At 37.8% G+C, this 25,499-nt stretch overlaps 2 protein-coding genes across 2 annotated transcripts; both read left to right on the top strand.

Moving 5' to 3' along the window:
• Nucleotides 1–578: 578 nt before the first annotated feature.
• On the top strand, nt 579–7,224 carry LOC148999446 (uncharacterized). Its single transcript, XM_089141135.1, has 7 exons — nt 579–1,288; nt 1,529–2,650; nt 2,766–3,050; nt 3,157–4,032; nt 4,152–4,916; nt 5,368–6,129; nt 6,274–7,224. Exons 2-7 carry the CDS (start codon nt 1,685–1,687, stop codon nt 6,847–6,849), a joined length of 4,230 nt encoding a protein of 1,409 aa, XP_088997261.1. The 5' UTR covers nt 579–1,288; nt 1,529–1,684; the 3' UTR covers nt 6,850–7,224.
• A 3,577-nt stretch (nt 7,225–10,801) lies between these two features.
• LOC148999447 (disease resistance protein Roq1-like) lies at nt 10,802–12,070 on the top strand. Its single transcript, XM_089141129.1, has 3 exons — nt 10,802–11,008; nt 11,117–11,262; nt 11,509–12,070. Exons 1-3 carry the CDS (start codon nt 10,802–10,804, stop codon nt 12,068–12,070), a joined length of 915 nt encoding a protein of 304 aa, XP_088997255.1.
• The last annotated feature ends 13,429 nt before the right edge of the window (nt 12,071–25,499 follow it).

Here is a 25,499-nt window from a genome sequence, read left to right on the forward strand (position 1 = left end):
CTCTCCCAATGGTTTTGCTCTCCTATTTCCTCATGCTTCCTTGATGTCTCATTATTATTGCATTTTCTCTCAATCTGCCACTCAAATCTTTACAGCAGACATGAGAACTCTGTTATTAAACGCCTAAAAAACATCACTGTTTAAAATATAATCATAATTATTTTTATATTTTAAAAAAAAACATTTAATGAGTTGTCAAATAAAATTAAATTACTGAATCCCATGTGTCGGTTGAGAATGATCATGGTCCAATACCTATCTAATAGTGCATGGAAACGCTGATGGAAACTTTTGAATTTTTTCTAATATAAATGCGCGTGGTAAGAGGTGGGAGGGAGTGGGAGTGCTGTTCATGACGTAGAGCACTCCCCATGTGGGCCTCGGCAAATTAGAAAGACGCAGAGAGACAGATAACAGATTAGACTTGATATACTAATTGTGACATACTTAGTGGACTATGAGCTGGCAAGATTCGACTTGAACTCACCAAAAAGGTGAGATTCGGATTTGAAAATTTTTTCCTTTTCCTCGGTATGTTGCAACTTGCAACTGCTGAGAAAGATCGGGACGATTTCAGTGAACCTCATTGTCTTGTCCGGTGCGTGGAAATCGCAATCTCGCCAATAACATTTTCTCTTCTTATTTTATTTTACATTTACATTACACGCCACTACGTAGCGGAAGCAGGAGAACGAAGCGGCATTCTTCTTGCATCAATTGTCTGTCTGTCCTCTTCAGACCTATGTAACTCATCTCCCACCGACCGATAGAGCTTCTTCCTTCGTTAACCGATCCAGAATCTTATCTATCTTCACCTGCAAACCTTGATGGAGTTTCAAGTTGGATCTTCAAATTATGATGTCTTCATCAATTTTAGAGGTGAAGACACCCGTAATACCTTTGTTGGATACCTTCACAGGGCTTTAGAGGATGCGGGAATCCATGCTTTCATTGACAGCAAAAAACTATGGAAAGGAGAAGATATTGAAGCGGCACTTCTCGGAGCAATAAAAAACTCCAAGCTTTCCATTGTTGTCCTAAGTGAAAGATACACAGAAAGCAGCTGGTGCCTCAGGGAGCTCACTCAGATTTTGGAATGTCATACAACTGATGATCAAATAATTTCCCCCATCTTCTTCAAGGTTAACCCATCCAACGTCAGAAATCAAACTGGATGTTTTGAGATTTCACCTCAAACACATAGGAAGGAGGATCCCAAAACTCTACAGAGATGGAAACAAACCTTGCAAGCTATTGGAAACAAGAGTGGATGGCATTTCAACGACGGGTCAGTCTAATTTGTCTCTCAAGTTATAAAGCTAGCATTACATATATGTTTCATCTTGTATTTTAATCTCATTTTTGTAATCATTCGCAAGTTTCTAGTATCATAGCAGTGAAAAGAAATATATCTTGATCAAAAATTTCTAACCCCAAGAAAACTTTATCTAGTTTAGATGTTATTTTAGGCGTGGAGTTCACTTCTAGCTCTTTTGTGAGTCTTGATTTCCTTCTCTACTAACTGCAGGGAAGATGAACCAAAGTTGGTTGAGGACATTGTTCAAAAAACTTTGATTCAATTGAATATGAATGTTCCTTTGATTAATATCAAAAACCCTGTTGGACTAAAACCCGCGTAGAATCCGTGTTAGCTCTTTTGTCAGATACGTCAAATGTTGGCTCCATGGATGTTCAGTTTATAGGGATATGTGGTCAAGGTGGCATAGGGAAGACTACCATTGCAACAGAAGTGTACAATCACGTCTCTAAAAAATTTCGCAAGAGTTGTTTTATTGGAGATGTTGGGGAGAAAGCATCGGTAGCCAATGGCATCGTTTGTTTGCAAAAGGAACTTCTTTTTGATGTCACTGACAAAGAAGCAATAATACGTAGCTCTCAAGAAGGATCGAGATTGATTAAAGAAAGGTTTCAGAAAGCGAAAACTCTGCTCGTTCTTGATGATGTGGGTGATCGTGAACAAATAGATGCATTGGCTGGTGATCTCAGTTGGTTTGGTCCTGGAACTAGGATAATTGTAACAACTAGAGATCAAGGTGTTCTTCCCAAAAGTTGTATAAAGAAATTTGAGCCTACGGAATTGGATGTGCAAGAGAGACTTCAACTCTTTAGTTTAAATGCGTTTTCAACAAACCAACCTCCTGATGATTATAAAGATCTTTCAGTTAATATAGTAGCCACCACAGGAGGGCTGCCTTTAGCCCTGAAGGTTATTGGTTGTGATTTATCTATGGCAAAAGATAAAGAAGAATGGGAATCCAAACTTCAAATATTACAACAACTTCCTGATGATACTGTTTATGAAAAGTTGAAGACAAGCTTTGATAAGTTGCATGATACTGAGAAATCCATGTTTCTCGACGCTGCATGTTTTTTTATAGGATGGAAGGTGGAAACCGTAATTTCCATATGGGAAGCTTGTGGCTTTCATCCTAGAAGCCGTTTGAAAGTTTTGAAGAGAAAATCCTTCTTAGGGACTCAAATGTCAAATTATGAATGGAAAGCTGAAACTTTGTGGATGCATGACCAGATTAGAGATATGGGAAGGAGAATTGCCTACAATCAAAGGCCTGAGACTCCTAATTGCCATACTCGATTATGGTCTCATGATAATATCATGAACGGATGTAAGGTAATAGCTACTCAAAAGTGACAAAATGCTAAAAATGCATTATGTAGGTAATTACATTATCAAACTTCTACATTTTATTTGTATAATCATTTACACTATTTTTCCTTTCGTGTAGGAGAACAAAATTGTTGAAGGTATCATGTGTAAATCTTGGTGTTTTAAAGATAGATGTTTAAGTATCAAAGACTTTGAGAAGATGCATAAACTAAGATTGCTACAAGTTGATGGAGCAATCTTGAAGGGGAACTTTCAATGTCTCCCTTCACAGCTAAGATGGCTAAGTTGGCACCATTGTCCTATGAAAATACTTCCTGCTGATTTCTATCATGAGGGGCTAGTTACACTTGAGTTAACTAGAGGAAACTTTACACAAGCTTGGAATAAATGGCCTCAAAATAAGGTGAGCTTGTGGTATTTGTGTTTTATTCTTAGTAAGAATTTTGCTTTCTGTTACCAACTAGTAATAACTAGTGATATCTTCATTCATCTTGTTGTGGTTGTGACAGTCGTTTCAAAGACTGAAGGTTCTTCAACTCAACAATTGTAAACTGTCTGAATCTCCTGACTTCTGGGGATTTCCTCAGTTAGAGAAGTTAGATCTTTCCCATTGCTTGGAATTGGTTAATTTGCATGAATCCATCGGGGAGTTGAAGCAGCTTGTTTTCTTGGACTTATCATCTTGCGAATCTCTTAGAGAACTCCCAAACAGTATATGTAGGTTGAGATCTCTCAAGCAGTTCATTCTTCTCAATTGCGGTTCACTTGATGAACTCCCAAACAATATAGGCGGGTTGAGTTCTCTCCAGAAACTTGATCTTACTTGTTGCCGCTCACTAAAAGTGTTGCCTCGTTCCATTGGTGCTCTACATTCTCTCCAGAAGCTTACACTTTCTAATTGCCTCATTAATGAGTTGCCTAGTTCCATCAGTGGCCTAAAGGAATCTTTGACTGAGCTTTCCTTGGTGTGGACGAAGATTAAAGCATTGCCTGATGATGTTGTACTGTTAAAGAAATTGGAGGTGTTGGTTCTTTCCGATAACCATGAACTACTGCATCTTCCCAAGTCAATGGGGAGTATGACATCTTTGCGTGACTTAAATCTTTCTGGATGCAAAGGGTTACTTTCCATACCGGAGCTGCCATCTAATTTAATTAAATTTCGTTTCCGGGAAACAAATTTGGAAAGCATACCATATATACAGAATCTGAAAAACCTGAAGTCGATTGAGATTGGAACTCATTGTGTAAAGGTAGACAAGTTTAGGGGCTTTGTGGAGATGTGCAGGATCGGCGATGAATTCAGTGAACTGATCAGCAAATTGGGTGGAAGTTGTTGTGTGGTAACAATGCCAAATCATTCGAGCATGACACAAGTCCACCAGGTACTTAATTTACTTCTTCTCCTCCCTATATAGTTAGGAATCCTAATTAATGATTTAGTTTATTATTTTAAGGTTGATAACGCTAGAACAGAGGTTGATTATTTTCCTCTAAATTACAGGAAACAATTCTTGGAGATATTACTACTGAACGCAGGAGACAGATTTGGATACCCTTGCAACGAAAGACCGCTGAGGAAGGTTGTAAATGTACCCTTGACGTCGGTGATAGTGATGTCTCTAGCAATTTCTGTAGTTGTAGATGTTTCCTGGTCCCTGACGATGATGAGATCAATAGCAGTAGCAAGTTGGTTATGCATGTTTCTCTTTCTCTACATGTAAAGCCTTGCAGCACGCCGGGTTGTGAAGAATGTCTTACCCAAATAAGAGGGGATGATGAAGGTTGTCATATCCAAAGAATAGTGGGTTATCGAGCACGGGATCCGGCAAAAGGTAGTATCGATATGGAAGTTGCAGGTTGTATCCACAGAAAAGATAGAAAAATCGAACATGAAGTCAGGCTGGCAATTAGGGAAACCACTAATTTTTACTTTCCAGATGGTGATATTGAACTCATTCATGAACACCAAGGGATTGATTGGTTTGAGTTTCCGCTAGAGGGCAGAGATACCATTGAGGTAACACATGTATTTTCTACGTTGTTGGGAGGCCTAAAACATAAATTCTACAGTGTGAAAGCGGTGAATTTATTCCTGATCAAAGAGGGGCAGACAATGTTTGACGATGAATGCCATTCATATTCATATTCATGTGGTGAGCATCACAGGTTTCTTCAGATTGTAAGACGTCCCGTGAAGCCAGGGTTTGGAGATAGGATGATGGATAGGTTGCATTGGAATCGAGTCTGGCGAAATGCTGATGCCAAGGTTTGTGAGATAATAAAACATCTTTATTACTTGCCCAAAGAGCACTTAAACTCACATTTTAGTTGGATAATATCACTTACTTTCCCTCTTAGCTAGTAAATATATCAATTATTTTTTCCTCTCTTGACTTTGACCTTTTTATTTTTAATTCAATTTTTACTGTTAAATAATTTTTTAAACTCCAAACTATCTTTGGCTGAAAACATATTTTAATTTAAATCTTATATTACCTTCAATTAATTTTATTGTTAAAACCCTCAAATACCCGTATATTATTTATTTAAATCTTTCATGAGAAACGCTTGGAATAAATGACCTCAAACTAACGTAAGCTAGTGGTATTCGTGTTTTATTTTCTCTATCTTAGAATTTTTCTTTCCATTTGAGAATATTATTGAATGTTATCAATTAGTAAGTAATATGTTAATTCATGTTTTTGTTTGTTTGACAGCTATTTCAACAATTGTACACTCTCAAACTCAATGATTGGGAAGTACTTTATGTGTCTCTTGACTTCTCGAGATTTTCTCAATTGGAGAGTCTGGATCTTTCTTGTTGCTTAAAATTGGTTACTTTGCATGAATCCATCGGGAAGCTAAAACAGCTTGTTTCGTTGGACTTGTCTTATTGCCATAATCTTAGAGAACTCCCTGATAGTATATGTGGATTGAGTTCTCTCAAGCACTTTTTCCTTATGGATTGCAATTCACTTGAGGAACTCCCGTGCAATATAGGTAGGTTGAGCTCTCTTGAGACACTTGATCTTGATAATTGCTGCTCCCTCAAAGGATTGCCTTGTTCCATCAGTGACCTAAGAGAGTTGACGGAGCTCTCCTTGAGGGGAATCAGGATCACAACACTCCCTGATGATATTGGACTGTTGAACAAGTTGGGGGTGTTAGATCTTTCTGACAACAGTGTACTAGTGCATCTTCCCAAAACAATGGTGACCATGACGTCTTTGCTTCAGTTGTATCTTTCTGGATGTGACGGTCTACTTTGCATACCAAAGCTGCCTCCCAGTTTAATTGATTTTATTTTTACGAGAGAAATAATTGAAGACATACCATGCATGCAGAATCTGAAAAACTTGATGTTCCTTAAGATTGAATCATTTCATCTAATGGTGGAGGAATTTGAAGGTTTTATGGGTACAAGCTACCGTACAGTAAAAGTAACAAATCGTTGGAGGCTGACACAAGTCGACCTACAGGTCCTTAATTTATTTTTCTTCTCCTTTCCATATAGATAGATACCCTAGCTATGGCTAGGAATATATCTTAATTAAGTAATGATATATTTTCAGATTATTGAGGAAGATTAACACAAAGGTGGTTTCTTTTCTTCTAAATTACAGGAAACAGATCTCAGAGATAATGCTGAAACTAGGACTCAGTCTTCGGAGATTTCGCCGGTTCGCGTGGTTCGCCAGGTAGCAAACCGGCGAACCTGGCCGAGATTTCATCCTATGAGTAGGAGAGTGATTTGTGAACCTTTGCAACAAAAGATAGCTGAGGAAGGTTGTAGATGTTTTCCGATCCCTAACGATGATGAGATCAGTAGTAGTAGCAAGTTGACTCTGCATTTTACTCTGCAAGTCTATGAAATTAAGGACCTTGGACGTGAGTTGTCGCCGCCAGGTTATAACTATGTGGACGTTGCAGCTTGTATCCACAGAGGAGGCAACAAAACCAAATATAAAATCCGCCTACGAATCAGCGGCATCATTCCATCTAACTTCCCAGGTGGTCACATACAATTGTTTCATCAATTTGATGGATTTGACTGGTTTGGGTTTCCGCTGGAGGGAGGAGATACCGTTGAGGTAAAACATTTGAACCCAAATCCTTCACAGCATGTCGGTTCTGGAGGATACGATGGTACTTTCATCGGGTACAACCTGACAACGGTGAATTTGTTTCTGACAAAATAACGAGGGGCTGACAATGTTTGGGATGAATGCCATTCGTATATAAGCCTATAAGGTGTCTCTTCTGATCTTCTCTACTATCTATTTTTTATTTTTTCTCTCTTCCTTTCTCACACTTTGACTTGGGAAAAACTTGAAAAAGAGAGTTTGTTTTTAATTACGGATTACACACTCTGCAAATCGCAAATTATACATTTCTTATATTTCATCCAAAATTCTATCAACTCATTATTGAAATGTTCATATTACCTCCATTAAAATCATATCACACAACAATCCGTTTTAAACCCATACCCAAATCTTAAGTGAGTGAACAGATTCTTTTTCACCCATGTTTTATCTATACCTTGCTGAAAACTGTCCACCCACATCACATTGTCCCTGACGAAAAATCCGATGATCCATTAAAGTGGACTCACTGACTTCGACTCTTTGTCCCTCACTAATGGGGTCCTTTGTTTATTGTATAAATTGGGGATAGAGATCTTCCTTTCTAATTGCCAAGAGACATTGCTTGGTGCGCAATTCTCTTTCTGTTTTCTTTTCTCTATTTCCAATTTTGAGATTCTTGCTTGTTTCCTTGTTTTACGGGTCAGATACCCAAAATCTAGATAAAAATGAAGGTTAGCGCTTCGTTTGCCTCTTAATTTGATCTAAATCCAGTTCAGATGCATCGTGTAATTGACAACTTTTCTTTATTTTAGTTGATACGTGCTTCTTCGAGGAGTCTTAATTGATTGCACCAGAGATTTTCTTTTCCCTGTGTTAATTGACTGAATTTCCTGTGATCATAGCTAGTATTTTTTACAAAAAGTGGTTGTGAAGGTTTTATTTTTTTATTATTTATTTTTATTTTTTATTTTTTATAAACAAGTGGTTGTTAAGGTTGACATACATGATGACAGAGAAAAAACAAAGGCCATGAAAGTAGTCTCAACTGTTCCGGATATCGATTTTGTTCTCCAAAAGTTAACTTCAATTCCTGACCAAAAACAGGGAAAAAAAATGGTTAGTTTTCATATTTACTTTGGCCTTTTTAATTTCTTGTAGGAATCGTTTCCATCTCCATGGATATGAAGGAGCAGAAAATGAAAGTAATTTGTTTACCAAAAAAAAATTAAAAAAAATGAAAGTAATTGAAAAAGTGGATCTGTAAATGTGGGGGGTCTACCAAAAAATAATTGTGGTGGGGAGGTTTATTTGAGCATGCAATCAAGACATGCATAAATCAATTTTGAACGGTTTCTTTTTTCCTCCAAATTGGTTTATATTAGGGGTGGGAGCTATTATGCGTTTCAAAGGGTGTGTCAAACCTATGATAATCGTTACCAACTAGAAATCCTTCAAAGGGATAACTACATTTGAAAGTTAGGTAGAATTATTATCATTATTATTATTTTGAAATGATAATTTTATATATTGAAGATGGAGATATTATATGATATACTATTAGGTGGAACTAAACCTACAACCTCTCTACTTAGGGGTGTTAGTTTTGCCAACCAAACCACCGGCGATGGTTTTACCTAAGTAGAATTACTCGAATCATATTGCTCTCGGTTGAGTGGTAAGATCCATACTTCTTAGTGGAGAGGTCATGGGTTCAACCCTTGCGGATGACAAGCATCCCTCCTCCTGAGGATGTAATCAAGGTGCGCGCAAACTAGCCCGGAAGAACCTCAAATACCAAATATATATATATATATATATAAAAGAGTAAATGGAAAAGCTATGCAAACCTTTGAATTTTTTTCTAATTAAAAAAATGAAAATATTCTAAGAAGTTTATCTCAAGCAGAGCAACAAATACTTCTGGTAAAACGAAATTTTAGACCTTCCGAAATTTAAGGTAAGGTCGATATTTTGGCAAGAATTGAAATATGGGTCCACTTTGCTGGTTTGCTACTTGATGAACCGTGTGAAATCTATTTCGGCGAGATTTGGCCCAATATCAACAGATTTCGACCCCTATTTTGGTGTATTTTTGGTCATTTTGGGCCCAAATTTGTTGTCTACCATAATTTGATGCCAATGCTTAGTAAATTTGAATTATTTTCTATAAATTATTCTAGTAAATTTTGTCAATGAAGAGCTGTTTTATTGGTGAAACCAACACTTCTTAGTGCAGAAGTCGTGGGTTTGACTCTTGCTAAGGCATAATAATATTAATATAAAAAAGAAGCGTGTTTGTACCAACAAAATTCTCCTTCTTAGCCATATTGAACATATTATCTTATGAGGCCTAAATGATTGAAATTCGCTGAAATTTCGCGTCAAATGTTTTATTATTTTAGTCCAATGGTTAGAATTTTCTCGCTTGTGGGTCATGTGCATTGACTAAAACAAATTTCGGCGAATTTTGTAGTCCACTACCAAAAAGATTAAAATTGCTGAAGTTTTGCCTGAAATGTTCTACTATTTTAGTCCAATGGTTCAAATTTTCTTGCTTGTGCGTCATGTGCATTGACTAAAGCAAGATCCAAAAACTCAGCAGGTGTTGATGTCTCTAGTAAAAACATATTCAATGCGTTAAAGGGTGTCTTGTTACAATTGCCAATATTGAATTTTGGTCGACACGTTCCCACCCATTGAGTCCTTGTGGAACTTTTGCTCTCCCAATCGTCTTGCTCTCGTGCTTCTTGATGTCTCATTATTATTGCATTTTCTCTCAATCTGCCATTCAAATCTTTACAGCAAACATGAGAACTCTGTTATTAAACACCTAAAACATGTCACTGTTTAAAAAATGATCAATTAATTTTTAATATTAAAAAAAAAAACACTTGATCAATTGTCAAATAAAATTAAAATTATTGAATCCCATTGGTGTCGGTTGAGATTGATCATGATTCAACTTCCGAGAAACTGAGCATGTGATGATGCCTCCATAAAAAGTATTAAAAGACGAGACGATAAGATAAATGTAGGGGTGTCAATGGTTCGGGTTGGGCCGGTTTCGGGCAAAGCACTCAGCCCAAACACGGCCCATTAAGAAAATAACAGTTTCGGGCCGGTTTCGGGCAGGTGCGGTTTGGGTTCGGGCTGACTAACGATTTGGGCTAACGGTTTAGAATTGTGTTTACTAACGGTTTGAGTTTGGTTTATGTTTTTGAGTTTGGTTTTATTAGTGGTATGTTTTGAATACCTTGTTGATATGTGAAATTTATCAAGAGTATATGAATATATATAAGTATTAAGTTATTTTCAAGTTTTTTGTGTTGGGTGTTCAAAATAAAAAAAAAAAATTCTACAAAGAAATAAAACTTAGAGAACTAATATACAAAAGAAAGTTGGCATCTTGATGAATTTTAGTGGGTTGTCTTTGGTTATTTTCCTCCCCCTTCTTGACACTAGTAAAAATGGATCAAAATAAAGCATTAAAAGATTTTCAAATGATAATACACTTGCTAATTAATATTTACTAAGCCCATCTTCCAAATGACGAAAGCTTTGACAAACTTGATGTTTGTATATTCCAAAGAAAAACAATTAAGGAAAACAATAGATACTTGGGATTTTCTTGTCTTTTACATTTAAATTGATTTTATTTTATTTCTTTATAACGGGTTTAACTGGTTGGTTCGGGTTCGGGCTAGTTTCGGGCCAAACGGTTCGGGCTAACGGGCCACACACGGGTTGGCCCAGCCCAGCCCGAACCATTGCGGGCTGAAGTTGTTCAGCCCAAACACAACCCATTAAGTTTCGGTTCGGTCCGGTTCGGGCTATAGCGGGCCGGTTCGGTCCGGTTTTAACGGTTTGGGTTAGGTTTTGACACCCCTAGATAAATGCGTTATGCGTGTAGTAGTAGGTGGGACTTGGGAGTGACGTTCACCTAAAGCACTCCCCATGTGGATGTGGGCCTCGGCAAAGTAGAAAGACTCAATTCTCCTACCGATAGAGCTTCTTCCTTTGTTAACCGATCCAAAATCTTATCCATCTACACTTGCAAACCTTTATGGAGCTCCAAGTTGGATCTTCAAATTATGATGTCTTCATTAACTTTAGAGGTGAAGACACCCGTAATACCTTTGTTGGACACCTTCACAAGGCTTTAAAGCATCGAGGAATTCATGCTTTCATTGACAGCGAAGAACTATGGAAAGGAGAAGACATTGGAGCGGCACTTCTCGGAGCAATAAAAAACTCCAAGCTTTCCATTGCTGTCCTAAGTGAAAGATACACAGAAAGCAGCTAGTGCCTCAGGGAGCTTACTCATATTTTAGAGTGTCATACAACTGCTAGTCAAATCATTTTCCCCATCTTCTTCAAGGTTAACACATCGAACGTCAAAAATCAAACTCGATGTTTTGAGATTTCACCTCAGAGACATACAAAGGAAGCATCTCAAACCCTACAGAGATGGAAAGAAACTTTGCGAGCAATTGGAGATAAGAGTGGATGGGTTTTCAACTATGGGTTAGTCTAATTTGTCTCTCAAGTTAAAAAGCTAGCATGACATATATGTTTCATCTTGTATTTTAAGGTCGTCTTTTTAATCAGTCACAAGTTTCCAGTATCATATATAGCAGTGAAAAGAAAAATGTCTTGATCAAAATTTTCTAACCCCAAGAAAACTTTATCTAGTTTTGGATGTTATTTTAGGCTTGGAGTTTCACTTCTAGCTCTTTTGTAAGTCTTGATTTCCTTCTTTACTAATTGCAGGGATGATGAATCAAAGTTGGTTGAGGATATTGTTCAAAAAACTTGGATTCAAATGAACATTGTTCCTTTGATTGATATTAAAAATCCTGTTGGACTAGAATCCTGCGTAGAATCTTTGTTATCTCTTTTATCGAGTACAAACATTGGCTCTAGGGATGTTCAATTTATAGGAATATGTGGTCAAGGTGGCATTGCAACTGTAGTATACAACTACATTGCTACAAATTTTAGCAAGAGTTGTTTTATTGGAGATGTTAGGGAGAAGGCATCACGAGCCAATGGCATCGTTTATTTGCAAGAGGAACTTCTTTATGGTATCTCTCGCACAGAAACAAAAATATGCAGCTCTCAAGAAGGATCGAGATTGATCAAAGAAAGGTTTCAGAAAATGAGAACTCTGCTTGTTCTTGATGATGTGGGTAATCGTACACAGATAGATGCCTTGGCTCGTGATCTCAGCTGGTTTGGTTCTGGAACTAGGATAATTGTAACAACTAGAGATCAAGGTGTTCTTGGCGAGTTCCTGAAAGTTTTAGAAAGATATTTGAGTCTAAGGAATTGAAAGATCAAGAGAGTCTTCAACTCTTCAGTTTAAATGCGTTTTCAACTAACCAACCTCCCGATGATTATAAAGATCTTTCAATTAAAATAGTAGGCACTACAGGAGGGTTACCCTTAGCCTTGGAGGTTTTGGGTTGTGATTTATCTATAGCAAAAGATAAAAGAGTATGGGAATCCAAACTTCGGATATTACAACAACGTCCTGATGATACTGTTTATGAAAAGTTGAAGACAAGCTTTGATAATTTGCATGATATTGAGAAATCCATGTTTCTCGATGCTGCATGTTTTTTTATAGGATGGAATGTGGAAACCGTAATTTCCATATGGGAAGCTTGTGGCTTTGAGCCTAGAAGCCGTTTAGAAGTTTTGAAGAGAAAATCCCTCTTAACGACTCAAATGTTAAATTATGAATGGGAAATTGAAACTTTGTGGATGCATGACCAGATTAGAGATATGGGAAGGAGAATTGTCTACAATCATAGACCTGAGACTCCTAATTACCATAGCCGACTGTGGTCTACTGATACGATCATGAAGGGATGTAAGGTAATAGCTACTCAAAGTGATGAAATGCATTAAAGACACAAATACATAACAAACCTCTGTACTTTACTTGTCTAATCATTTAGACTACTTTTCCTTTCATGTGGGGGAATGAAATTGCTGAAGGTCAACTACGGGTTTGAGTGGGCTAGAGAAGTTTGTTTATGTATGGAAGTCTTTGAGAAGATGCATGAATTAAGATTACTAGGGGTTAATGGAGCAATCTTGAAGGGAAACTTTCAATGTCTTCCTTCTCGATTAAGGTGGCGAAGTTGGCACCGTTGTCCTTTGGAAGAGCTAACTGCTGATTTCCATCATGAAGAACTAGTTGCACTTGACTTAAGTGAAGGAAGATTTAGACAGGCTTGGAATAAATGGCCTCAAAATAATGTAAGCTAGTGGTACTTGTGTTTTATTCTCTCTAAGAATTTTGCTTTCCATTTGAGAATATTATTGAATGTTATCAATTAGTAATATCGTTCATTCATGTTTCTGTTTGTTTGACAGTTGTTTCAAGAATTGAAAGTTCTCAAACTCCGTGATTGTGAAGTACTATCTCAGTCTCCTGACTTCTCAAGATTTCCTCGGTTGGAGTAGTTGAATATTTCTTATTGTTCAGAATTGGTTAATTTGCATGAATCCATCGGAAAGCTAAAACAGCTTATTTTCTTGGACTTGTCTGGCTGCCATGGTCTTAGAGAACTCCCCGACAGTGTATGTAGATTGAATTCTCTCAAGTAGTTTTCATCTTATGGATTGCAGTTTACTTGAGGAACTCCCATACAATCTAGGTTGGTTAAGCTCTCTCCAGAAACTTGATCTTGCTTTTTGCCGCTCACTCAAAGGGTTGCCTTGTTCGATTGGTGCTTTACATTCTCTCCAGAAACTTGATCTTACTGATTGCCACTCACTCAAAGAATGGCCTCGTCCCATTAGTGACCTAAAAAAAATTGATTGAGCTCTCCTTGAGGGGGAAGAGGATTACAACACTCCCTGATAATATTGGACTGTTGAACAAGTTAGAGGTGTTAAATCTTTTTGGCAACGCTGGACTACTGTGTCTTCCCAAAACAATGGTGACCATGATGTCTCTGCGTGTGTTGGATCTTTCTGGATGCCACAATCTACTTAGCATACCAAATCTGCCCCCTAATTTAATTGAATTTCGTCTTGAGGAAGCAATAATTGATCAGGACATGTCATACATAAAGAATCTGAAAAACTTGAAGTTCATTGAGGTTGAATCATATCGTGTAACGGTAAAGAGAGTTGGAGGGTTAGCGAGTATGAGCTGCAAAGCTGCTTTGTAGCAAAACTACCAAATCCTTGGAGGCTGACACGAGTCTACCTACAGGTGCTTAATTTACTTATTTTCTCCTCTACATAGAAATAGAATAGATATCCTCCTCTACTAGTTAGGAATGTACGTATCTTAATTAATTATGTAGTTTATTATTTTCAGATTGAAATAATTAATTAATGGTATTTCTTAATTGATTGTTTCTTCTCCTTTCCTCTAAATTGCAGGAACCACCTCTCAAAGATATTCCTGAAAATAAGAGACCGGTACCATTGCAACAAAAGTCTGCTGAGGAAAGTTCTAGATATTTCCTGATCCCAGACGATGATGATTCCAGTAGCAGTAGTAGGTTGGTTATACATGTTTGCAATTGCATCTACCACATTAGGGAACTTTGTCATTATCTAAGAAATGAGTCTTGGTGGCCAAGTTGTCTCTACGTGGACGTTCCAGCTTGTATCCACAGAAAGAGTAACAAAATCGAATATAAAATCTGCCTGGAAATCAACGCCATCATTGAATCTGACTTCCGAGGTGATGGCATAGAATTGTTTCATGGATTTGAAGGATTTGATTGGTTCGGGGTTCCACTGGAGGGAGGGGATGCCATTGAGGTCAAACATTTGAACCCAATTCTTCTGTGGTATGTTGGTTCTGGAGGATCCGAAATGATTTCAATCGGGTACAAGTGCAATCTGACAGCTGTGAATTTGTTCCTGATAAAAAAGGAGGGGTAGACGATTTTTGGGGATGAATGCTATCCTTGTGACGATTTGAACCTGCCAATACTGCCATTGCTGCCAACCCATGGCGACATTGTAAGTTGTCTCTTCTATCTTGTCTATTTCTTTATTTTATCACCGTCTTCTTCACATTTCAACTTAAAAAAGGAAAAACTTGAGAAAGCTTAAAATTAAGAGGTTTTTTTTTCTTTCTTAAATCTCAGTAAATGATAACTTCTACATTCAAATTCAGGTTAACTAACCCTATTCTCAATTGATCTTATTTCTAATCTATATCAAAAGAGTTTTAAGTGATGGTTAAAGTGTCAACAAGTTGTAATTTAAATTATAACTCTAATAATATTAATATATATCTCTCACTTACGAATTTGAGTGTGGAAGAATTATTTCTCAAAAGAAATTCTAACTATCTCCTCCACAATCACGCATTCTCTCATTTTTTTTCCTCTCTTTTTTTCCATTTTTTTCCTTTCTTTTTATTTGATTATATACCGTCACTCTTATTCTATTTTTTTAGATTTTTTTTTTACAGGATGCACATTTTAGTGGGGCTTAAATTATGGATTGCACATTTTAGTGTCTTAAATTACAGATTGCACATTCTTAAAATTACAAGTTAAACACTCTCAATATTTCATCTGAAATTTTGTTTATTTATTGTTGAAATGTCCATATTACCCTCATTAAAGCGAAATGACAAGGTAATCGCATTTAAACCCTCCAATCTTCTATCTACACCTTTCCAAAAACTGCCCACACTCCAGCTGGATGATCCCACCATCCCCTGCTGGAAAATCCCATGATGCATTAAGAAGGGTACTCTGTTTCTTTATAAATTCGGGATAGAGATCTTCCTTTCTAATTCTGAAGAGATATTGCTTAGCGCGCAATTCTTCTTCTCTATTTCCAGTTTTGAGATCCTTCCCTGTTTTCTTCTTTTCCTGGTCAGATACCTGAAATCCAGATAGAAATGAAGGCTAGTACTTCGTTTGCCTCTTAATTCGACCTAAATCCAGTTTAGATGCATCGTTTAATTAATAACTTTCATATATTTCAGGTCATACGTACTTTAAACCACTTCTTTGATGAGTCTTAATTGATTGCACGAGAGATTTTCTTTTCCCTGTTTTAATTGAGTGAATTTCCTCTAATCATGCCTAGAATTCTTTACAGAGACAAGTGGTGATGAAGGTTTATATACATGATGACAGAGAAAAGAAAAAGGTCATGAAAGCAGTCTCAAGACTCCCAACTGCTCCAGGTATCGATTTCGTTCTCCAAAAGTTAACTTCGATTCCTGACCAAAAACAGGAAAAAATGGTTCTTTTTTTTTTTTTGTAAGTTTTGGTCTTTTTAATTTCTTGTAGGAATCTTTCCCATCTCCGTCCATATGAAAGAGCAGAAAATGACAGTAATTGGAAATGTGGATCATGTATGTGTGATGCGGAGGTTGTGGAAGCTTTGGCGAGTAGATTTTGTCTCTGTTGGGGGCTGTGGAGGAGGAAGGGCACTTTCTGCAGCTTAAGTTGAACTAGAAGCCATTCACGATATTTTACTTGGCAAGCCAAACTCTTTGGATTGGAGTAGTAAATTGTTAGCAAAGGAGACTTAAATAGCTAGAGGGTGTTCTTTTTTCCCTAAATTCAGTAATACAAGTTTTCTAAAAAAAAAAAAAAAAAAAAAAAAAAACCTCATCTTCATTAAAAAGTGCCTCTACATTGGGTGTCTAACTGATATCGTGGAACGATGGTCTGAGTTGAAAAAAAAATCGAATTTGAGAAACTGATTGGTGCTAAAACTGAAGTCAAAACCAAACGGATTGATTTTAAAATTGATATCAAAACCATGTTTTCTGTCGGATCTAATGGCAGATCATAATTCTACTATGTTGTCCTGAACGAAAAACACTCTGAAAACTGTTGGCGCCTCAGTGATTTCACTCAGATTTAGGAATGTCTTAGAACTTATGGTCAAATCGTTTTTTCCATAATCTTCAAGGTTAACACATCCAATATCAAAAATCAAATTAGATGTATTAGATTTCACCTGCAAGACATAAAATTGTTAGAGGAAAGGCATCGCAAATTAATGGCATTGTTTGTTTGCAAGAGGAACTTCTCTGTGGTATATCTTGCATGGGAACAAAATATGAGGCTCAAAGAAGGATCCATATTGATTAATAAGCAATGATTTAGAGTATGAAAACTCTTCTCATTCTTGATGAGGTCGGCGATCATACACAACTCGGTGGCTTGGCTCATGCTCTCATTTGGTTTGGTTCCGGAAGCAAGATAATTGTAACAACTAGAGATTAATTAAACTGTGCTTGGCAAAGTTTCTAAAAGTTGTAGCAAGATAATTGAGCAATATGTAAGAGAGTCTTCGACTCTTTAGTTTGAATGCATTTTTAATGGACAAACCTCCTAATGATTATAAAGATCTTTCAGCTAATATAGAAGGCACTACAAGAGGGTTGCCCTTAGCTCTGGAGGTTTTTGGTTGTGATTTATCAATGATAGAAGGCAAAGAAGTATAGCAATCTAAACTTTGGATGTTAAAACAACATCCTAATTATAGTGTTTATGAAAAGTTAAAGACATCTTGGATACTTTGTGTAACATGGAAAAATCCATGTTTCTCAATGCTACATGTATTTTCCCTAAGATGGAATGTGGAAATCATAATTCCCATATAGGAAGCTTGCGGGTTTGAGCCTATATGCCATTTGGAAAATCTGAAGAGATTATCCCTCATAAGGATTCAAAAGCCATATTATAGCAGAGAATGGGGAAGTGAAACTTTGTTGATACATGATCAAATTAGTTGATATGGGAAGGAAAATTGCCTATGATTATAAGCCTGGTAGTCCTAATTGCTATAGCCAATTATGGTCTTATGATACTATCATGAAGGAATGTAAGAACTACTCACACTTATCTCCCCCCTCCCTCCTTTTCTATTCTTCTCATGTCATCATGTGATCATATAAATGGGTATTGAAATAAAGTGGCCAAATTCTGGAAAATGCATAAAATTCATCATTACATCAACGAACCTCTACATTTGATTTGTATAGCCATTTAGAGAGACTACTTGTAATTACCAAAATATAAAAAAGAAACCACTTTTTCTTTCATGTAGGGAAATGGAATTGTTGAAGGTATCATTTCTAGCTCTGGGGGTTTTGAAGAAGCATGTTTATGTCTTGAAGACTTTGAGAAGTTGCATCAACTAAGATTTTTACAAGTTGATGGAGCAATCTTGGAGGGAAACTTCCAATGTCTTCCTTCTCGGATAAGGTGGCTAAGTTGGATTTTCTTATTGCACAAAATTGGTCAATTTGCATGAATCCATTGGGGGACCTAAAGCAGCTTGTTTTCTTGAACTTGATCACTTCTTGCTATGAACTTAGAAAACTTCCATTCAGTATATGTAAGTCAAGTTCTCTCAAAGAGCTTGATCTTTCTAATTGCATTTCACTTAGGAACTCCCAGACAATACATGTAGCAGGCTTAGTTGTCTCCAAAAGCGTGGTCTTAAATCATGCAAGTCACTTAAGACTATATTTTTATATATTTTGAAACCCAAGCCATCAAATTCATGGTTCTGTTTTTCCTTTCTTCTAATGTTCCTAATTATTTGATGTGGCTGGGTTGCAGAGTGTATTTTTCACTTTGGTGGGTTACAAGGGTGAGCTGAGGCTAGTGGTGAGAACAGAGAGGGGATTTATTGGTGCAGATATGCTGGTCTCTCGCATGAAGGACGCCCATGAAAAGATTTTTTAAGCTGCTTCTGGGAAAGAAACTGGACAATCTTCCATGGCTGAAATCTCTATCTGGGTGTAGCATAGCTATGGGTGCAACATGGATTTGTTAGATAAATATGTTAAGTTGTTAATACAGTAATAACGTACAAGATCCTAGCATTTAGCAAGGGAAGCTCCGAAGCTGGGCTGGGAAGAAAAAACAAGAGTAAGCCTGGTTTGGCTTTTTTTCCCTTACAAATCCAAAAGCTCACAGATTTAAGCCTGCAAAACAAAAGACCTGCATTTATTTTTCTTTTAATTTCAAAATGCAAGTATTGAACTTGGTATGGTTGATAGCATTTAAAATTTCCAATACCCATTTGTTAAATAGGTTCTAGAATCAGTCATTCTCCATAGAAAACTTAAAACCAGGATTAATTTCAAAGGTACTTTAATCCCGTATTCAACTTTACATCATCAAGCCGCAGTAAGCATCTAAACCTCAAGCTTCCTGTCGGATTAGCTTCTTCTCCTCTTACATATAAGCAAGAACAGAATTGGGAAACCAATTCCCACGAACTATTGTTGCTCATCGATAGAATCAAAGTCGCACCTTTCTCAGCTAGACTGCAATCATAATGTTGTCACCTGCTAGATCTTCAGGCTATGATGTTTTTATCAACTTTAGAGGCAAAGATACTCGTGACCCATTAATTGGTAATCCTTATAGTGCTCTAAAAGATCATGGAATCCATACTTTCCTTGACAGCAAAGATCTATATAAAGGAGATGATATTGGAGAGCTTCTTGAAGCAATAAAAGGCTCGAAGCTCTCAATTGCTGTGTTCAGCCAAAGATACGTAGAAAGTAAATGGTGCCTTCAAGAGCTCACTCAAATGTTTGGATAAAATTGATGATTATCTAATTCTAATAATGCTTTTGTTTGCTAAATACTGTGTGTATTGATTCTAATATGTGGCATGCTAGACTAGGACATATTGGCATAGATAGGATGAACTGGTTGGCAAGAGAATATCTTTTAGGCCAAGGTTCACTATCCGATTTGCCAACCTGTGAGTCATGTCTAGTAGGAAAAGCAATTAGAAAACCATTCAAAAAGGCTTTGAGAGCCTGTCTTTCTTTAGAACTTATCCATTCAGATGTGTGTGGACCCATGAATGTGCATACTAGAAAAGGACAGACTTATTTCATTAATTCATAGATATTATACACAGTATGTGTCACATCCTCCCAGCCGGTACCCTAACTAGCATACCCGAGAGTGTGGTCCACAACCCTAAAGATCAAGTTTAGGAACGATCATATCCATTTCGCACAATAACATAATTAAAAGCAAGAACAAATCATAATGTTCAAGTAATTTATAATAAAGTCAAGAAAGGATCTCAAAAGGATCACTATAGAATATCAAGAGTGCGAATAACAAGATACCAAATCAAAAGACAACTGTAGAGTATAGCGGAAATATACCCTACAAACACATGCGGAAGGTAGATCAAAATCCAAGTAAAGCTCTAAGCTAATACAAGTAAAGTAAAAGATAAGTCTAGAAGAAACAAAAGAAATCTAATCCACATCTTCAGTCATCTCTTCTTCTCCTTCAGTCTTCATCTTCTTCACCTTGCACTTTCTTATATGGACCGTCAAAGAAATCCGAACCTGTAGAGAAGTCTAACAACAGATTGTACAAAAAGGATGCAATGCAATATGAAACAGATAAAGTATGAATGCATCTAAACTCTATGTATGCTGGTCTCTATGGCAGACATACTTTAAGTCATAGCACCATACTTCTTTGGGTAGGTCAATCACACAACGCCTTTTGGTAGTGGGTCCGGCATCCCTCAGGACAAACCATGGCAGGAGGTTAAGTCAACACTCTCTCTCACAACCATTTGGCATAAGTACCGGCGCATGTCAGGGTAAAGCCTAGCCCAATGCAAGTCATCTAGTCAGTTACATCAACTCAGGTCCAGATACTTCCATTCCTCGCCCCGGGCGATCCTTTCCAGTATCCTTTCCACTAGAGTCCTAATAGTCCCGGACTACGGACTCATCAACCCTATTGGTTATCCACATATGGCAAACGGGAAGCTCTCATGTCCTCTCACGGATATAACTCACCGGTCTCGAGCGCCCATGAGCCCAAGTCCAGCCATATGCAACCCTCCAATAAATGGCCCCCACAATGTGATTCCCGTCCTCTCACAGATATAACTCACCGGTCTTGAGTGCCCGTGAATCCCCATTGCTACCACGGGTCGTTCGGTCTCAATACCCTTCCGAATCGGGTCTGATATAACAAGGGTATAACCTAGCCAAACACTGCTAGACAGCCCTAGTATGACACCCATTGATTCGGGAAAGCGTCGATGGGCATCTTCGGAGAACATCCCATACTATTCCCTCCGATGTCCAAGGACAGAAGCGTCAAAAGGACACTTCCCAATCCCAAACCAAACTTAAACAGACACATTCAGATCAGTCATGACATACAAAATCAACAGTTCATCATATAGAAGAGAATATAAAGTCATGATCTAATCATTAAACAATATAGTAATAAGCAGTTCATATAAGCTTAAAAGAATACATAAGTGAAGTACTACTGTACTCACAGTAGTATATCAGAAGTATAAAATATAAGAACAGTAAACAAACTCATAGTTTCACAATTAGAAACCAGAGAGCATGCAATCTATGTAATTAAGGAATTAACTGTCCTTACCTTGATTATTGTCGGAGATAATCCAAAGATCAAAGAGAGAGACACCAAACATGGCAAATAAACCCCTAACAAGCATATATACAACATTAGGAAAGATACCTAAAAGATCGGAGAGCAAACAAATCAAACTGAGCGAAAATTGAACCTACTGACTTCATTGGTCGATTGCCTTGGTCTCTTGACCCAGTCGACCAAGCAGTCGACCAATCGAGTCAGTACGGAATAGTGAGAACTGTTTTGGTCATAACTTCTTCGTTTGAAGTCGGATTGATCCAAAATTCGAAGGGGAACTTCCTAGGATGTATTAGAATCATATAGGGAAGATAAAATCATCAATTCATGGTCAAAATATGGGTTCTTGATTTTACCCAAGAAATTAGGGTTTCAACCTTTATGGCTCCCATGAAAAGGTTATGATCACAGGAAGAAAGGGAATGGTTGCAATCAAGAACATAATAAGAAAATCATAGAAAATCTTGTTTAGGTTAATAGAAACATTGCCCATGAGGTTTCCCTCACATGGGAGGTTACAAAAGGTTTCCAGAAAGATCATACAAGGGTTAGGGTTTCAAGGAATTTATTTGGCTAGGGTTAAGATCATGATGATGATCATAGATCTCAAAGAATAGAATGAGATCATGGAATAGATGGTTGCAAGGATGCATCATCTTTTTCCTGATCTCAATCAAGAAAAAGAATGAAGAAAGAATAATTTAGAAATCCTAATTAGGTTAAACATGGATCATGAAGAAAATATAGTATGATCAAGGATAAAGAATTAAGGATTGATAGGTTACAATTCTAGTAAGGGAAACACATTGATTGGAGGTTAACAAGATCAAACTAAGGGTTCTTGGTTTGATCCAAGAAGTTAGGGTTTCACCCTTTTTGGCTCCCATGAAAAAGGTTGAGAGCACCAAATGAAGGGAAGTAAATTGATAGCCAATAAAACAAGAAAATATAGATGATCAAGTTTAGGTTAACACAAATATCACCCAAGAGGTTTCCCTTACATGGGAGGTTACCAAAGGTTCTTCGAATGACCACACAAGGTTAGGGTTTCAAGAATTCAACTGGCTGGGGTTGAGATCATGATGATGATCATAGATCTCAAGGAACAAGATGAGATCATGGAATAGATGGTTGCAAGAGTGCATCATCTTCTTCCTGATCTCAGCCAAGAATAGATTAAAGAAAGAAAATCAGAGATGGAGAAGAAAGAAAAGAGAGTAGACATACCTTTGATGCAAGAGGAAGAAGATTACTTGAGTTCTTGTGAGAAATCAACCAAGGATGCAAAATTGATTAGATTAGGGTTCTAACTCGTTCCAGAGGCTTAGGAGGCATAGGAGGTGAAGTAATCCTGATATTTGGACTTAAATAGAGCAGCCACGACCTAATTAGCAAAAACAGAACTCATTGGTCGATTGGATTGGTCTATTGGTCCAATCGACCAATGAGTCGACCAATCAGGACAGCAAGGTTCCAACAGGGATTCGGAGGGCTATACAGGGTCAAATTGAGTGAGGTTTTCTTCTACGAGTCAATCAAGAAGTATAGTTTCCAGAAATACCTTTAGATCAAGCATGGGAGTTCATTAGGTCCACCAACTAGGCTCACATTCTTCGATGCGCAAGCAGGATTTTCCAGACATAGTTTAGCAACTTCGGACAACGATTTGGAAGGTTATATGGGGTCAAATCGAGTGGGGTTTTCTCCTAAAAGTCCATCAAGAAGTCTAGTTTTGGGAAATACCTTTGGATTGAGCACAGGAGTTCATTAGGTCTTTCAACTAATTCACCCCTCTTCGGTGCGCAGATTCAAAACTAATACTGACAATGCTCTCAAGTGAGGGGCATCATCGTCAATGTCCATGGGCTTGGGTTCCGACACCAAATCATCAACCAAAAGGGTCTACAAGAAACAAGCTAAGATCAAATCAAGGTCCAACTTTAAGGTGTAACATTTAAACTAACCCTTCTTTACCCAAAACAGATAGGGTGTCCTGGCTAGGTTTGGGCTGGATTTCACAGTATGGTCATATTTATCTAATTTCTCATAAGTCAGAAGCTCTAGAATGTTGTAAGAAATTCATGAGCTTAGTTGAGAATCAGTTAGATAAAATGATTAAAACTCTTAAAGAGGTGAGAGTATCTCTCCGATATGTTCAAAGGGTTGTCTGATGAAAAGGGGATATCTAGGCAACTTACTATTCCAGGGACTCCACAACAAAATGGGATTGCTGAGAGGAGGAATAGAACCTTGCTAGACATGGTGAGATCCATGATGGCACAGGAAAACCTACCCATTTCTTATCGGGGAGATGCTTTGCTAACTGCGGCCTATATCCTCAACCGAGTTCCAACCAAATCGGTTCCTTCCACACCATATGAGTTGTGGACCAGAAGGAAGCCAAATTTGGGTTACTTGCGCGCATGGGGATGTGCAACATATATTCACTCTACATCTCACCAATATGAGAAGCTTGGACCCAGAGGAAGAAAGTGTATCTTTGTAAGATATTTTGAACTCTCGAAAGAACATGTCTTCATTGGTCTAGATGAGAGTGAGAGGAGAACGGAACTTGAATCTAAGGATGCAGCATTCTTGGAGAATGATTTTCCATCTCTTTCAGGAGTTAACAAAGAATCATCGGAATTCTTTGAGATACAAGAAAGTGATCTTGTCGCTCCAGGGATTCAGACTCTGGATAATGAACCTGGGGTTCATCCAGAAGATCCTAGTGGGAGTGGGAGTGCAAATGTGATAGTTCCCTTAGAGGTTGAGCAATCTGACATACAGTGCGCCGTAGTGGGCATGGGCTAGTTCCTCGTCGACTTTTTGACATAGAGGACAAAGCCTACATGGTAACTCCTAAAGAGATAGACTGTGAGATGGCTCCATTCGATGAGCATGAATCGAAGAGCATGCAGGAAGCTCTTGCAGGGACAAACTCAAAGGAATGGTTGAAAGAGATAGAGGAGAGTTGGTATCGATGAAAGTTAATCATGTCTGGGACTTGGTTGACTTACCGCTAGGCTGGAAGGCAATTGGGAACAAGTGGGTTCTCAAGATCAAGAGAAAGGCAGATGGATCTATTGAGAGATTCAAGGCTCGTTTAGTGGCTAAGGGCTACACCCAGCGAGAGGGCATTGATTATGAGGAAACTTTTTCCCCTGTGGTTAGGTTTGCCTCCATCCGCCTCATACTAGCCATTGTTGCTCAGTTGGACTTTGAGCTTTATCAAATGGATGTAAAAACTGTTTTTCTCAATGGAGAACTTGAGGAAGAGATCTATATGGATCAACCTCAAGGCTTTGAAGCTAATGGACTTGAGCGCAAAGTGTGCAAGCTTAAGAAGTCCATATATGGCTTAAAGCAAACGTCTAGACAGTGGAATGTGTGCTTCCACCAAGCTATGATGGAAAATGGGTTTTCCATGCTTGAGGAAGACCACTATGTTTACACTAAGAGATCTAATAGTAATTATGTCATTCTGACACTGTACATAGATGACATACTCATGGCTAGCAATAGCAAGGAGCTATTGGAAACCATTATGAAATGGTTGTCCTCTGTATTTGATATGAAGGACATGGGTGAAGTAAGCTATGTGCTTGGTGTCAAGATTGTCAAAAATAGGCAAAAGATATTACTGGGTTTATCTTAGGAGACCTATATTGACAATGTCTTGACGAGATACCAGATGCACAATTGCAAACCAATTGATACTCCCATGGAGTTTGTATTTGAGCCTTGATATGGGTCCTAAAACTCCAGAGGAGAAAACCAAGATGGAAAGAGTTCCATATTCCAGTGCAGTGGGTAGCCTTATGTACGTTATGATGTGTACTAGGCCAGATATTTATTATGCAGTGGATTTGGTTAGTCGGTACCAATCAAACCCAAGCATAGAGCATTGAAAAGCAGTTAAGAGGATATTGAGATATCTTAAAGGAACGAGTAACTACATGCTGTGTTATGAAGGATCAAATTTGCGGTTAGTTGGCTATAGTGATGCTGATTGGGCTGGAGACATTGATTAGCACAAATCAACCTCTGGATATGCTTTCTTGCTGAATGGCGGGGCCATTTCATGGTGTAGCAAGAAGCAGACTTGTATATCCCTCTTGACCATGGAAGCAGAGTATGTGGCATGCTCAGCTGCGGTTCATGAGGCTGTTTGGTTGAGGAGATTCCTTCGACATACTGGATTTGTAATGACATCCAAAGAGGTTGCCCTTTTCTATTATGATAGTACGGCAGCTCTTAGCTATGTCAAGAGCCCCAAGTATCATGGGAAGACCAAACATATACAGTTGAGATATCATTTTGTTAAAGACATTA

Source organism: Hakea prostrata, unplaced genomic scaffold (genome assembly GCF_041222555.1).
Source record: "Hakea prostrata isolate BN-2017 unplaced genomic scaffold, UWA_Hpros_2 contig_4, whole genome shotgun sequence".
NCBI lineage: Eukaryota > Viridiplantae > Streptophyta > Magnoliopsida > Proteales > Proteaceae > Hakea > Hakea prostrata.

Bases quoted from the DNA above. Each gene is read 5' to 3' on its own strand.
- LOC148999446 (XM_089141135.1), top strand. From the start codon at position 1,685: ATGGATGTTCAGTTTATAGGGATATGTGGTCAAGGTGGCATAGGGAAG. The intron at 4,033-4,151 runs GTACTTAATTTA...TCTAAATTACAG, and splicing joins GCATGACACAAGTCCACCAG to GAAACAATTCTTGGAGATAT. The intron at 6,130-6,273 runs GTCCTTAATTTA...TCTAAATTACAG, and splicing joins TGACACAAGTCGACCTACAG to GAAACAGATCTCAGAGATAA.
- LOC148999447 (XM_089141129.1), top strand. From the start codon at position 10,802: ATGGAGCTCCAAGTTGGATCTTCAAATTATGATGTCTTCATTAACTTT. The intron at 11,009-11,116 runs GTCCTAAGTGAA...ATCTTCTTCAAG, and splicing joins ACTCCAAGCTTTCCATTGCT to GTTAACACATCGAACGTCAA. The intron at 11,263-11,508 runs GTTAGTCTAATT...TACTAATTGCAG, and splicing joins GGATGGGTTTTCAACTATGG to GGATGATGAATCAAAGTTGG.